General features: G+C 37.9%; 2 protein-coding genes across 2 annotated transcripts in view; one reads left to right on the forward strand and one right to left on the reverse strand.

Moving 5' to 3' along the window:
* Window positions 1–230, reverse strand: part of METTL25 (methyltransferase like 25) — a 46,358-nt gene extending 46,128 nt beyond the window's left edge. The window contains exon 1 of the mRNA XM_014312348.2: window positions 47–230. Within this exon, the coding sequence (XP_014167823.1) occupies window positions 47–230 (184 nt within the window). The remainder of the gene's footprint in view (window positions 1–46) is intronic.
* An 805-nt stretch (window positions 231–1,035) lies between these two features.
* CCDC59 (coiled-coil domain containing 59) lies at window positions 1,036–5,100 on the forward strand. Its single transcript, XM_005419266.2, has 3 exons — window positions 1,036–1,331; window positions 2,097–2,196; window positions 4,729–5,100. Exons 1-3 carry the CDS (start codon window positions 1,036–1,038, stop codon window positions 4,888–4,890), a joined length of 558 nt encoding a protein of 185 aa, XP_005419323.1. The 3' UTR covers window positions 4,891–5,100.
* The last annotated feature ends 9,324 nt before the right edge of the window (window positions 5,101–14,424 follow it).

The following is a 14,424-nucleotide window of genomic DNA, read 5'->3' on the forward strand; positions in this document are numbered from 1 at the left end:
CGCCCCGGCTGGGGCCAGCCCCGGCGGGGGTTGGGGCTGGCGGAGCCCGCAGCCCCGCCTCGCCACCGTGGACTCGGGGCCGGGGGCTGCAGGGCTGGCTGGGGCAGCCTGTGTGAGCTGGAGCTCCCGGGGCTCCGATTGCAGCCCCTGGGCCGCGTGGCGATGATCTTCGGCTTGAGGAATCGCTTTGCGTTTTCTCCATAGAAAGGCGTACAGTTAAACAGAAGCATGTCTGAAGAGAGGTTCAGATTATTGGTAGGTAGTTATGCAGATGTAAAAATTAATAGGAAAAAGAGCATGGCCTTTAGCAGCACTTTGCTGAAGTGGCAGCTTTGGAGAAAGAATGAAAGGAAAAGTTGCAACTAATTTGGCTTCCTTTCCGAAACTGTTTTGTTAGTGAATATTATGAAAGTCAGTAGATCTTAAGACTACTGCAATAAAAAACAAGGCATTAGGAAAAAAGCATCTTCAACTTTGATAAGTTTTCTTTAATGATCAAGGCTGAAACAGCCAATGTCTGAGCTTTCCTTGAAGCAAGAATGATTCTATGATGTAGCTGTAGAAAAACATTTCCTGGACACGTGCAGCGAGAAAGTAGTAGCAATAAATAGTATTTAAGTGAAAAGACATAGTGGATCATTAATGTAGAGTGATAGGACGATTTAGTGACTATTTTGCTGTGTCACAGCTGCTGCTGCCAGCGTTATTACCAGTGTTTTCTTGAGACTGCTTTTAGGAGATACTTTAGAATCTATTTTCATATTGCTTTAGAAGCTGCCAAGAGTAGGAGTGAAGTGAAATGGTAATACATCTTTCCACTGGACTCAAAAAGCATTGGCAAAGGTGAGGTGGTGAGTGGGCATTAAGCAGCAGTGTTTGCAGTGCTCTCCCGGGGGTTTGGGCAGTCATTTTCAGTAAACCTGTGCAAGCTGCAATGCTGCAGTAGGGAACAACCTAATCATAGTGGTTCTTTCCTTGAGCTTATGACTGGTCCTTATTGCAATTGTGGCTTTTTTCAGTGTGGGAAGAAGACAGATGGCAAGGGTCCTGCCATTCAAACAGTTGAAAGGTGCAGGAGTGTTTAACTGCCTTTTCCTTGTGCTTTCAGGACGAGGATTTGCATTTCGGAGGAAACAAAAGATTGAACGGCAGTACAGGAAATTACTGAAAAAGAGAAGACAAGTGCATTCCCAGCAGGATGATCAGTTTACAGACACCTATCCCGAGCACTTGAAACATCTTTACCTTGCAGAGGAAGAAAAGCTTAAGAAGCGGCGCAGGACTCCAGATGATTCAGTGTCACCAGAGGAAAAGCTTAATAAAGCAGCAGAGTAAGTTTTCAAAGCATGCCTTTAAAAAAAGTAGTTTCTTCCATCACTAAAGAAATATTTTAGATCTTAAAAGTTCATGTGGACTTTAGTGATTTACTTTACTAAAAATGCTGTTATGTCTTAAATATTTTTTCGTGCTTTTTAGAAAAATAAATGGCAGTGTAACAGTTTTGTACTTGAGACAGTGAGGCGTCATTGCACATTATTGCCAGCAGATGGAGGTGAGAATAAGGGAAAAATTTTTCATTGTTTTTCCATAAGAGAGTGATATTTCTAAATGAATGTTCTCATCTCTCTGCACTTGCTTCCATGTGTTGGAACTAGAAAGAGAGAATGCAGCTCTAAGCTAGTGTGTTCAGGTTTTCTAGCTCTGAGGAGCTTGAATGATGGGGAAAACTGTTTTAGGCAGTCTTTAAGCTTAAGGAAACATCATCCATGTGAAGATACAGCAGAGAAGGTGTCTGCATTACTAACAGTTGTGTGCACTCTGGTCTTTGGTACATTTGGCATTGAAGAAGTTCAGTTTGTTATGTTTTCTTGCTGACTGCTCATGTATGGCCTGGCATGGTGTTGCTATCATGTGAGAGTGGTGCAAACAATCCATTCAGTGTAGAAGGATGAGTGTTCTGAAACCTGTATTTGTAGTTAACTTCCCTGAAGATGCAAAAAGCAGTGGAAGACTGGGCTGTGATTCTGCAGTGGTATCTATGGTTATGTCTGCTTCATGGTACTCAGTGTCTCAAGAACGTGTACTTTTTCCCCCAGGTCAGTTGGAACTCAAGAGAAGTTTAAAAATAAAACATCCAATCAGAAGGCAAAAGAAGACTATGAGAAAATAAAGGCTGAGCATGCTAGAAAGAAAGAGGTAAATCTTAAACAGAGTTCTTACTTGATGTTAAACAAAATCCGGATTAATACCATTTCCACCTCCTTGTCTTCCATCTGAACCCAGGGAAGACTGTAGGAGGTATTGGAACTCTTTCAGTCTTTTTCAACTTGACAGTGGTATTCAGGCACGTGGGTGTTCAAAGGATCATTCTCTTTGTTCATACCATTTTCATCTTGCGGTTGCCCGTAGCAGGATTTTATTATGTCACTTGGTACATGAAAAAAAGCTTGGAACTTGATCTGCATACCCCAGTGGATTATATTAGACCTCTTAAATTTTGTAGAAGGGAAGTAATAGCAATACCATCATCTTGTGATGAAAAATGAAATACCCATCCTGTTTCTTACGGCATTATCATAATGCAGTCTTCATTTTACTTTTTATGAACTTTGACCAACAGTGAAACAATTAAATTTAATAGTATCCACAGTTAAATTTTTTAGTCATTCCCTTCATTTGAATTTAATTGGAGTTATTTTATTGGATTTATTACAGGACATATTGTAATATCATCATTGTCGATCAGCTCACTTGAATTATTAATTTGAGTGGTCCTTATGTAGTTTTCTTCTCTCCCAGGACACTGTTCGTTGTACTGTAAAATGGCACACAGTGTAACCTTGTAGAAGTTGTGTAACTTCCTGGTGACATACTAAATATCAGTAGCTACTGTATAAATATTGAATATATAGCTGTATAAAAGATACTGTTTCTTCAGCTATATTTAGTTTTATGCAAGCTGATCTGTGAGTCTGGGTGATTTACATGGTTATTGAGCTCATGGCTGCTTTTTTGTATATTAGCTACAGATTGTGTCAAAAGAAATTGATGTTATGACCAGCTTATTTAGAGAGGATGGGAACAAGCAAAACCCCAGCAAGACTGCAGGGAGTTCTTTTTGAGCAGCACATAGGACTTGCCTGAGTGCAGATGTTGGCATTTTTATTTTTGTTAAAGATAGTTAGGTAAAACATGAGCTAAGTGCCCCAATAACAGTAATCATTTAGGTGGAGTACTTAGGTGGAACATTATGGAAAAAAAAAGCTAGTATTTAGTAAAAATATGAATGTAAATAGCAACTGTCTAAGTAAGATGAATGTTCTTGCTTTGAAGTAAGCATTTGGTTGGTAGCTTAACTTGCATGTTGTTTACAAGAATATGCTGAACAACAGAAAAATTATTAGATACAAAGTGAATTACAGGTAAGTTAGAGCTGATGCTGCTCTGTTTTTTTTAAAAAGAGAATAAATTGTGTCAGACATTATGGTAAAATAAGTCAAGGATTCTGAAGAGGTTGTCTGTGAGGGAGGTTATCTGTGCATATTTTTGCATATGCATATTTATTTGAATGTTTGGAGTTTTTCCCTGAGGAAAATCCTTCTTAGATTTCTGTTTAGAAATCTTTCTTTGAATTGTATCCTGTAAATTTTATATCAGAGAGCAATTCTTACTAGTTTTTGTACATCGCTGAAGCCGTCTATACTGTGGAAAACAAAAATATTATCCATATATTATCATCTGTTCAGGCATTCTGCAGAAATGCTTGTCTATGTGATCAGCGTGGCATTGCATTTCAAAAGTAAACTGTATGAGAATAAATTATCCAAATGAACTGAAGCAGTCTTTCAGTCTGATTTGTGATGTCTGGAATATTTTGGTAGGATGTGATATAAGTGAAGTAAGCTGGTTATCTGGCTTGTGGATGTTTGCCCAAATTACTGAGTAAAATTACAACACTGGAGAAGGGGGTGTGAGATGTTGGATAAAATCTGAATGTAACATTGTGGTGATTATCTGTATAGTGTTAATAGTCCATCCATATATAGTTAATGCTCCATTAGTAGTTTGGTTGCATGCGTGCTTCATGGAAGGTTTTACAGGTAAAAATTTGATTAAGGTTTGTGGTTTCATTCCATCTCTCTTTGATGTAAAGACAGAGCCTATGTTGCTTTAAAGAGAACAGGTCACTAGGGTGTGGTCTGGATTAATTTTCCCTAGATAAAGCTGTCTTAGTATCACAAACCTGCCCAACACATGGTCCAGATAGGTCCCGTATCCTATCAGACTGTCCCATGCAGAGGTGTTCCATATCCTAGCACATCTGGATTGGCAAGATACATGGGAGCTGCTGCATCACCTTTTTCTTTCTTGCACTCAAGAGGAGAAAGTGGCAATTTTATGCCAGTTTGTCATTTAAAGAGAGTAGTCAAGGAGCACATTTCACAGAAAGGAAGTAGTATGCATTGCAGCAGCAAACCTTATTGTAGGATGTTCTGCTGAAGAAAACTTGGTTCTTCTCTTGAAGCTTGAGGCTGTATAATTTGTTCTGATTGTAGTATGTGCTGAAAGAACATCCTGATTCAGCTTTAGACAAATGGTGTTTCTGTTGGCAGTACAATACCTAATTGCCAGTACCTATACAAAATAAACTTTATTGCTTATAAATAGCTTCACAGTCACAGAGGGTTTGTAATTGTTTCATAATCTTACATATTTATTTAATTGCAGGAAGCAGAAAAAAGAAAACAACAAAGAGAAGAAGCTCAACGTTTGTACAAGAAAAAGAAAATGGAAGCTTTTAAAATACTGAGTAAGAAGACAAAAAAAGGACAGCCAAATCTAAATTTACAAGTAGAATTTCTTCTTCAGAAAATACAGCAAAATACATAACCCCTGCATATATTTAAGTTAGCTGTGGATATTTTATTATATTACGTTTAATAAATAATGTCTTTTTGCTTCCAAATTACTTTTGTTATTGCCTTTATTTATCTCATCAGTCCAGTAATGACATATTCATCCTGAAAATATGTATTCTATGCTGAGAGTGAAAGGGATTTGGTACCTTGAAAATAAATAGTCTGTATTTCTAAACTTAAATTCTATTAGCTGTGTGACATCTTGAATTCGAAATAATAGGCTGTAGCACCATCTGACCATGAATCTAATACTTCCTGCGATTGTGACTACTAAAATTGCACTCACTTGGGAGGATTAAAATGATGTATGTGACGTGTTTGATATCTCAAGAACTGCCAGTTTTAGGAGCATGTTTTGTGTGCTCTTGGATAGGTTGGGCATATGAAAACAAAGTACATATACTATACTTGGGTGGCTAGTTTTAGTTCTCATTCTCCACAAAGAATAAATCTTGCCAAAGGTTCAAAAGTGGTTTGGATGTAAAGATCTTGGCATAATGATTGATGTCCCATTTGTAAAGCTGATTTGTAACTTGTAACATGTGAATTGCTCTACCTTTTGTGTACAACTTTGTCATGAAATTTGTTTTCTCCTATGTAGCTTTTAATTAATAGCTATTTGGATCAATATTATCAAGACTGGATTTATGTATTTTCCTGAAAAGTGAGGTTATCGCTATGTTTGTGTCTTTTTTTAATATCTTGCCATCAACCCAGTTGAGAAAACATAGCATTTGTCAGTTGAGAAACTAGTTGAGGATCCCTTTTTGTGGATATCATTTACACACCCATAACTTCACATACTTACCTGTATATACTGGTCTGATTTTCAGGCAATATCTTAAGATGATCACTTTTTATTTTAAAACAGTGTCTTCTTGTCCAAGTGGTAGTGATTACTGTTGTCAGTGTTATTTTAAAACCAATCTTCTCTATATAGATATCATTTTGTGGTAATTTCAGTTGCTGAACGTTCAAGTGTATGAGCTGTTGCTTCTTGATCCATACAGTAATCTGCTCTGAAGGCAGTGGAGATAGGCTGATAAATTGCCTTTGCACTAGGAGCAATAAATCATGCCAAAACTTACAAATGTTTTGTATTTAACAAATATTTCTTTGGGAATGCAGGAGGGGTACAGAACACAGTTACAACATACACAGGAACACCTTCCACTTCTGCATCATACTTTGGATTAGAGCAAGTTATCCAATTTTCACTGCATGAGTGGGGGCAGGGGAGCTCTTCCAGCTCACATCCTCACTTGCTGTATGTGTTCAGAAGAAACACACCTAGGATTGGGCTGCACCTTCAATCAGTGGGGCTTAAGCACATTCTTAATCACATAAAGACAAACAAAAAGGAAAAATAAAAAGCTACCTCATTGTTCCTCTGATGCCTTATTAATTTGGTTTTTTCCCTGAAGTTGCAACCTAAGCCTTATTAATTTCTGGCAGAGTAGTTTTTTGTTTTGTTTGTTTGTTGTTTTTTGGTTTGTTTTTTTTACAAGAAGAACCAGAAGAGGATCTGAGGAACTACAGGTCTCAGTTTGACCTCGATGCCAGGGAAGGTCATGGAGCAGATTACCCTGACTGCCATCACACATCAGGTGCAGGACAACCAGGAGATAAGGCCCAGCCAGCATGGGAGTATGAGAAGCAGGTGCTGCTTGACCAGCCTAATCTCACTCTCTGTGAAGGTGATGTGCTTAGTGGATAAGGGAGAAAGTGTGGATGTTAATTACCTCAACTTTAGCAAGACCTTTGACTCTCTTTCAGGAGAGACCTTATCCCTCTCTAAGACTGCCTGAAAGGAGGCTGTAGCCAGAGGGAGGTCAGCCTCTTCTCTCAGGTAACAAGTGACAGAGGAAAGAGGAAATAGTGTCTCAAGTTGCACCAGGCAGGTTTAGATTGGATGTTAGGATATTAGGAAACATTTTTGCTCTGAAAGAAATTTTTCACAAAAGTTTTAAATTCCAAGTAAGTTCTGAATATTGTTCATACCTTCAGCACTCACAACTGAAGAAAGCCTAAGGATTTTGGTTAGAAGATGGACCTACATTTAATTCTCTGTATAAAATCCAAATGAATAGTGTTTGCCAAATTCCTTGATTCTGAAAGGTACAAGTATTTACAAAAGTAATATATAGTCATAACTTTGACACTAAGACAATTTTAGAATAATTTTAACTTTCTGAAGATTCTTGGGTTCTATTGTAAACTCTTTTAAAATAGTTAATTACCTTTCCTGGATTTGGATTCACAAACCAAAAACATTGGTATGGTGAAGTTAGGATATTTACTATTTAAGGAAAAGCTTGTAACTAAAAACCAAAAAAGGGGAAAGAAACAGATCAGAAGTGAGCTTAACCTGAAACTGTAATGTATAGGTAAGACTCTTTCCATTTCCCTAGAATGTCATTTGGCAAATGTGAAATGAAGCTATCTCAGACCTGTAGCAGCTGTAAAAAATCCACAACATTATGAAACAAAAAAAAACCAATACACCCCCCTCCCCTCCAAAAAGCAGGAATAGCTCGAAGCATCTTTGTCTGTCAGTTTGTATTAGGTATCTCTCAAAACAGTGCAATCTCCTAGAAAATTATGCACTTGATATAGAAATGATTCTTTGACCTGTGGTATAAGAAATGTAAGAACAGAAGGTTAGTGTATGACTTCTTTGCAGTTTGAATCATTATCTAATATGTTTGGGCTATTATTCCTACTCCACCAAAATCTAATTTGTACTGAAGACTGCAGATTTTCTTATCTGTTAACAGCTGCAGATTAATTACAGGCTAAAAAGCTTTTCATTATCCTTTGATATCATTGTCTTTTAGTTTCAGTTCTATGGTAGTATTAGTAAATTGTAAACAGATCTTTGCAGAGAGTAGTAGAGCTATTGTATGGGAAAGAGAGTTATTCTGGAGTGGTTTTGGTATTAGAAGTAAGGAAGATGTCATTTAAGTGGTGGGGGATCATAAAAGTGTATTTTTTATTTCTCAGTCTGGAATGAAGGAAGGGATCTTGTTCTTCTTCATGGCTTGGCATAAAGGTGTTTCCCTAAATTGTGTTTTCTTCTTTGATATATTAAATGTGCACTTCCTCTGAAGTTTATATTTTTTAATATATAGTGACACACCATAGTTTAGTAAGAGGCCTGACAGAAAAGAAAGGAATGGAAAGAAAAGATAATTGGAGAACTGGTAACAACCATGTGTTTCTTAGTGTAAAGAATATTCAGTTTATATGAACCACAGTTTTACAAAACTAGTGCATATATCTTAAATACCATATGTAATTTAACTAAGAAGTTGACATCTACAGAACTCATTTTGTTATAAGCTCTTTAGGATATATATCCAGGATAGTTCTTCCAGTTTAAGGCAGAGGTGCCATTGGAAGTCAATAAATAATCTCATTTGGAAGGAAAAAATATAGAAAATACTTTTCCTTAGTTTACGTATGGAAAAGAAGTACTACAGAGTAAAGGGTTATTTATAATCACAAGCCAGTGTTTTAATCTGCTTCTCATTTATTTTAAAAATTAAAACTAATTTCAGATTTTTTAGATTAAAAAACCCCCACTCTGAAATTTAAGTTTTTCTTTGGTGACAACTGGATTTGGATGCTTCCCAATTACTGTTTCTATAGCAATGGCAAACATATGATGGAAGCAATATTAAAACGTTTTTAAAGATCTCACATTTGTGGTTATCTAGCTGCAGAAGGTAATATCAAATACCTGTCTACATTTCAGCTGATCCACTCTACAGAAAAGATGGAAAGAAATAATTCACACCACCAATGTTGCTGCTGGTGATGTACAGTGTGTGCATGCACTTTTTAGGGTCTCTTTTTGTTTTTGATTAAGAAAAGCCCACTGGGTGGAGGCATGGAGCTAAATTTCATCAGGAGACAGCAATTTGTAGATTAAAAAACGTAAAAAAAGGAAGGGACATTAAGAACAAAACCCAGTAGCCCTGCTTAATGAAGTCTTTAAGACTTGCTAGCTATTTGAAGTTGCGCACATCTTCCTTAAAATTTTGTGATTATAATTTAGAATTGTGTCTGCATTACAGAATCAATGGAAAATTTTCTTGAATTTCTCAGATGTATCCCTTAGTTTTAATTTTATGCTGTTCTCTTAGAATTTTGGCCGTATCCTGCCAGTTACAAAAACAATATTGCAGCAGTTGCATATGTATTTATCCTTCCTGAAATACCTAGCTGGAACCCCGAAGTCTTGCAGTATAGAATCTGCTTCAGTAATTTTTTGACTCTTCTCAGAGCTAATTGCCAGTTTATCAACATTTTTCTCTTGGTAGGGGCACGAAAGCTGAGCAAGGCTAACTGTTCTACCAGCCATTGTGCATTGCACAACACCTTGTTTTCTACTAAATTATACTCTTATCCAATGCCAAGAGTCTTTGCCGCAATCCCTCATTTTCCACTTGCTGCCCTGGTAGTAGTATCAGCACAAAACCGTTCTTACAGCAGAAACTAATCACAATTCCACAGCTGGGCTCAGCTTTCTCCTGCAGGTGCTGACAGCTGTGGCTGAGCATTGTGGTGGCCCCAGTGTCACAGGCAGCTCAAATACTTTTAGCCACGTGAGCGTCTGCTTTAGGGGGCCAATCCAAAATGCCACAGGGGATGTGCCTGCATCCCCCTGCAGTGATTCTGCTAGAGGAGCTGCTTCAGTGGGGTCTGTGACCTTGCAGACGGAACTGGGAGTAAAGGGCTATTGTAAATTCAGGCAACCCCAACGAGGGGAAAGAATGATGAGGAGGACTCCATCTCATCAGAAGGCTAATTTATATACTTTATTATACTATATTATATTAAAGAATACTATACTATATTATATTAAAGAATACTATACTATACTATACTATACTATACTAAAGAATACAGAAAAGATACTTACTGAATGCTAAAAAGATAATAATGAAAACTCGTGACTCTTTCCAGAGTCCCGACACAGCTTGGCCCTGATTAGCCAATGAGTGAAAACAACTCACACCGGAGTCCAATCAAGCAATCACCCTGGGTAAACAATCTCCAAACACATTCCACACGAGCACAACAAAGGAGAAGCAAATGAGATAAAAATTGTTTTTCTTTTCTCTGAGGCCTCTCTCTGCCTTTCAGGTTTCCAGGAGAAAAAACCCTGGGCGAAGGACTCATGTTCAGATAATGTGAATGCCACAAAGGGCCAAAAGCTGGTTATTGACATCCGTTACATATATACACAGGGATTGTTAATGGAGCACTGTGGGGTTCTGGGATTTGATAATCTCTGCCTAATCTGCTTTTCTGGGTCTTGGACACAGTTTCAGCCCAGGACCTCTATCTGTCAGCCGTAATGGTGATGACATCTGTCATTGACTGTTCTTCTGTTGATGTCTCTCAAAGCAACTTTGTATAAAGTCTTTTCTGCTGTGAACTGTGTGGGAAGGAAAAACAAAGTGAAATGAGACCTAGCTAGAGTTTTGACTAATATCCACATAGTCAGTTCTAGTCAGGGGAAGCACAAGTACCACAAGGTCAGGCTTTGTAATTTTGTCTATAGATGCCTATTCTGTGCTCCTTGTTCCTGGGAAATGCTTGCAGAGAGTCTCCAGAGGAATTGCAATTAGTAAGTGGAGTCTTGGCAAATACTGACCATCTGTGAGACAAGTCAGTGCCCCACGGTCAACCCATGTGATGCTGTGCTGCTGCAATGCTGTTGTACTCCCTTTTGGCTGGTTCACTTGGGCATCTTCAGCCAGGCATGAAGACAGCCTGAAGTCAGGATAGATGCACCTTTAAAGTAAAACAGCAAAAATTTATTATTTAACATAAAAGAGACGCTAGGAATGAGCTGTTAGCCTAAAAAACAGAGTGCCCACCACCTCTGGTGTGAAAAACCTTGGCAAACAGTCTGGAATAATTCAGAAGCAGGAAGGGTTGGACACCAACACATATCCTCAGTATTTCATTGTGCTGTCTGCCGCCAGCAGCATCAACACTGACAACACTGCCAGTTTGACCCAATGCTTCACAACTCATTCCAAACTAAAGAGACCATCCCAACTAACCTGCCTGTTTTCCCATCAGACCTTTTCATATTTTCATGCTGGTATTTTCTCTCTTGTATCTTTGAGTTACTATTGATACTGTATCAATAATACTACCCCTTCATGAGACTTTAGTTTCTTCTGTCACTTGACAGACCTCACAGCACTTTAGTGGGAGTCTGAGCCCAGGTTATTCTACTGTGTCACATGAGACCTGAGTCTTGGATGACCAGTCCACTGGGGAGAGTGAGGGCAGCCTTCAGGTGGGGTTACAGAAGGAAGGTTTCAGCCTATGCACTGACCCAAGGAGAGATGGGCAGGAATTCCTTCCTCTGGAGAATTGAATTCCAGCATTACTGGTTCTGTTGCTTTTCACAACACAGTGTAAAGGACAGAAACACTTGATCATGAAAGCAGTGTTTTCACCCAGGTCAGGATGCTCTCAAATTCAAGAGTGGATCATGTGATGTGGTGCCAGGTCCTTCTAACCCATGTCCAGGACTCCCATTTGTCCTTGCCCCTATTTGCCTGTTCCTCTGCCCTGCCTAGGTCTGAATCCAAGTCCTGCCTTTGCCTTTGAGCATGGCAATTGGTCTCCCCAGTTTTGTGCCCAGGCTGCTAATAAACAGACAAGACAGGATAGACCCTTGTGTTGTTCTACTTTTCACTGTCTCCAACCAGCAACCCATGACCCTCTGAGTGCAGTCATCCAGTAAGTTCTGAGCCATCTTATAACCTGTTAAATAATATTTTTAAATGGTAAATACACAATTTGTATCCCATTTTCCTCTTTCCTCAAGTAGCAAGTAGAAATATTTATTGAAATCTTAGGCCATTTATGATTTTTTAATCAGTTTTTGCCGAAATAGAATTGATAGGGTTCCTTCTGTCCTAAATAGAGCTTAAATTAGTTTTATTTTCCTTACTGTCAGCTATAGAGTTCCCTTGTTATCCTTTAATTTCCTCTATTGATTTTCTACAATTTCTTATTGATATTCATTTCGCTATCCTTCTTTGTTTCTGCTCTGTTGAACATAAAAAGGATTTTTATATTAATCTGTGCAACCCTGTGATGTATATATGTAATAAAAATGAAAATGTAGAAGTACTAATTTATGTGCATAAATTCAGCTCATTTAGTATTATTCAAAAAATGAGCATCATAAAGAGGCAGAGATACTCCATATAAAAATAGCAATAGCTGTTATATTTTTAAGGCCTAACAGTCCTGCAGTACAAGAATATTTTCACAAGTATTTTATCCTGTTTTCTAAAATAATCTATATCATCTTGTATGCATAGATTCTAAGGGGAAAAAAAAGAAGCCTTTCACTGAAGATTTTAAACTCAATGTTATCAGCTGTACCAAGATCATTCTAAAAGTCTTATATAATTATTTTGAAAAGAACTTCATTCAGATCAGTAATATTTGGTCTTATCCTTCACTCTGACAGATGATGAGTTATCCCACAGAATTATAAATTTTTGTAGCTCAGTTTCAGTGACCATGTCTCAATTATATTTCAATTATATTGTTATTTAGAAATTACATACTGGGGAATAGTACTTGAAAAAACTACCGACCCAGCCATGCACTTCAATTCAGGCATCTCTTTATTCCAGCAAATAATACAATGTTATTACAATATAAGGTTGTAAAATAGCTAGACAGCTTCTTTATGACTTTGGATACTTTTGTCTTGTAGATTTATGAGGAACTAAGCCAATCCAAAAATTTACAAGAGAAAGTACCCTTGTGCATTTATGCAGATTTTATCTTGACTGTTACTCTCCTGAGATTAAATGTATAATATATACAAGTTGTGGCAACTTACAAATTTGATTTTTCTTGTGAGTTTTATGCGTAAATGGATGTTTTCCAAGTGAAATAATCACCGAGAGCTTGTTTACATAATATGATTGACAAACACCTCAGTACAATTACTCACATACTGTGAAAAAATTCCTGGGGAAAAGCATAACTGAAGGGATTACTTTGTTTGCTGGAGCTCTAGCAGTATTCTAACAACAACAGTGTATGTATGACAGGGAATGTTTTATGTAACGATAAGTGCTTGTTAAATGTTAGGTTTTGTTCCAGATGGCTTTTGGAAACAGAGTCCTGACAGACCATTGAATTTGAATTCTACAGACTGAGATTTCTTTGATGCCTGCTCAGGAGAATTGTGCTGGGTAATAATTGTGGTTGGAATCTGGAGGCTAGAGCCATACCTGAGGCAGTAAAGCAGCAATTCATGCAGAGCTGGAGTGAGGCAGGGTGAGAAGGGCACACCCAGCCAGCCACTGTAGCGTCTGTCATGTGAAGCTTCAAGGGTCATGTCAGTCAGAACAGGGACAGGTAGTTGACATCTCAGCTCCTTTCTGTAAATCACTCCCTGCTAAACATCTGCTAATATTAAGGTGTGAATATAACAGGAATGATGCTGGCTTGGCACCACTCTCTCCTGTGAGGTGCAGAGAATCCTTTCCTCTTTGAGCAGTATCCAGCAGAACCAGTGCACAAGTGGGCATCAGGAGTGAGTGGGGCAGAAAAGTGACTCTGCTGTTTTATATATTTTATTCATCACCATTTATCCAGTGCTTTATGGAAGTACAATTCAGCCTGCACATTATGCACATTTTCTTCCACTTATGGTGCAATAGGATCAGATACAACGTATTTGCATTCTGATTCTTCTATCAAAACCTTTTAAATTGAGGATGATTGAGAAGTAGTAGGTAGTAATGATTTTTTTATTCTTCATTCTGTACCTTCATAAAAAGAATATGAATATTTTAGTATTATCTGTAACATTATCTCTTCCACAGTCTACAACGTCTCTGCAGTTTTGACCTACAGTGTGAGACTAATAAAAACACTGGTTTTGTGTGCTCATGCCTACACTCATATATGTGTACGTACATACACATGCATGTACATGCTTAAAATGTCAAGATTTTACATACTCAGCATTGCTGCATACTTTCCACTGTCTGGTTTTTACCCTGGATCCATAAACCAGTTTGTTTTAAGAGTGATCAGTTCCAGGGAAGTAATCACATTCTTTACACAAAGGCATAAAATAAAGTTTTAAAACAGATACTAAGAAACCATGGTATGGTTGGAGCCGTACTTCAGAAGCGCATGATCCTTCTTTGCCCATCTATTTCGAAGGCTGTTGTTATTTTTCTTGCCATACTTGATGCTAGTAATATCTAGGTACTTTTCCTCTACACTGGTTATATTATTTCAGTATCTGAAAATTGGAGTAAGATTTCTTCATTTGGATTTGTCATAGCCTGCAACTCTTCTGCTGGAAGTCAGGAAAACTGATGTTCAAGTCTGAAGATGCTACTTTTTTACACTTGCCATCATATGAGGAGCTTTTCTTAGCCTGTCTCAGAGCAAAAGTAACTGTCAAAGGAAGTCTAGCCCCTGGGGAACA

This window comes from Geospiza fortis, unplaced genomic scaffold (assembly GCF_000277835.1).
Source record: "Geospiza fortis unplaced genomic scaffold, GeoFor_1.0 scaffold166, whole genome shotgun sequence".
NCBI lineage: Eukaryota > Metazoa > Chordata > Aves > Passeriformes > Thraupidae > Geospiza > Geospiza fortis.

Coding starts and splice junctions, on each gene's coding strand:
- CCDC59 (XM_005419266.2), top strand. CDS start 1,036: ATGGCAAGGGTCCTGCCATTCAAACAGTTGAAAGGTGCAGGAGTGTTT. Junction 1,332..2,096: donor AAGCTTAATAAAGCAGCAGA/GTAAGTTTTCAA, acceptor TTTTTCCCCCAG/GTCAGTTGGAACTCAAGAGA. Junction 2,197..4,728: donor AGCATGCTAGAAAGAAAGAG/GTAAATCTTAAA, acceptor ATTTAATTGCAG/GAAGCAGAAAAAAGAAAACA.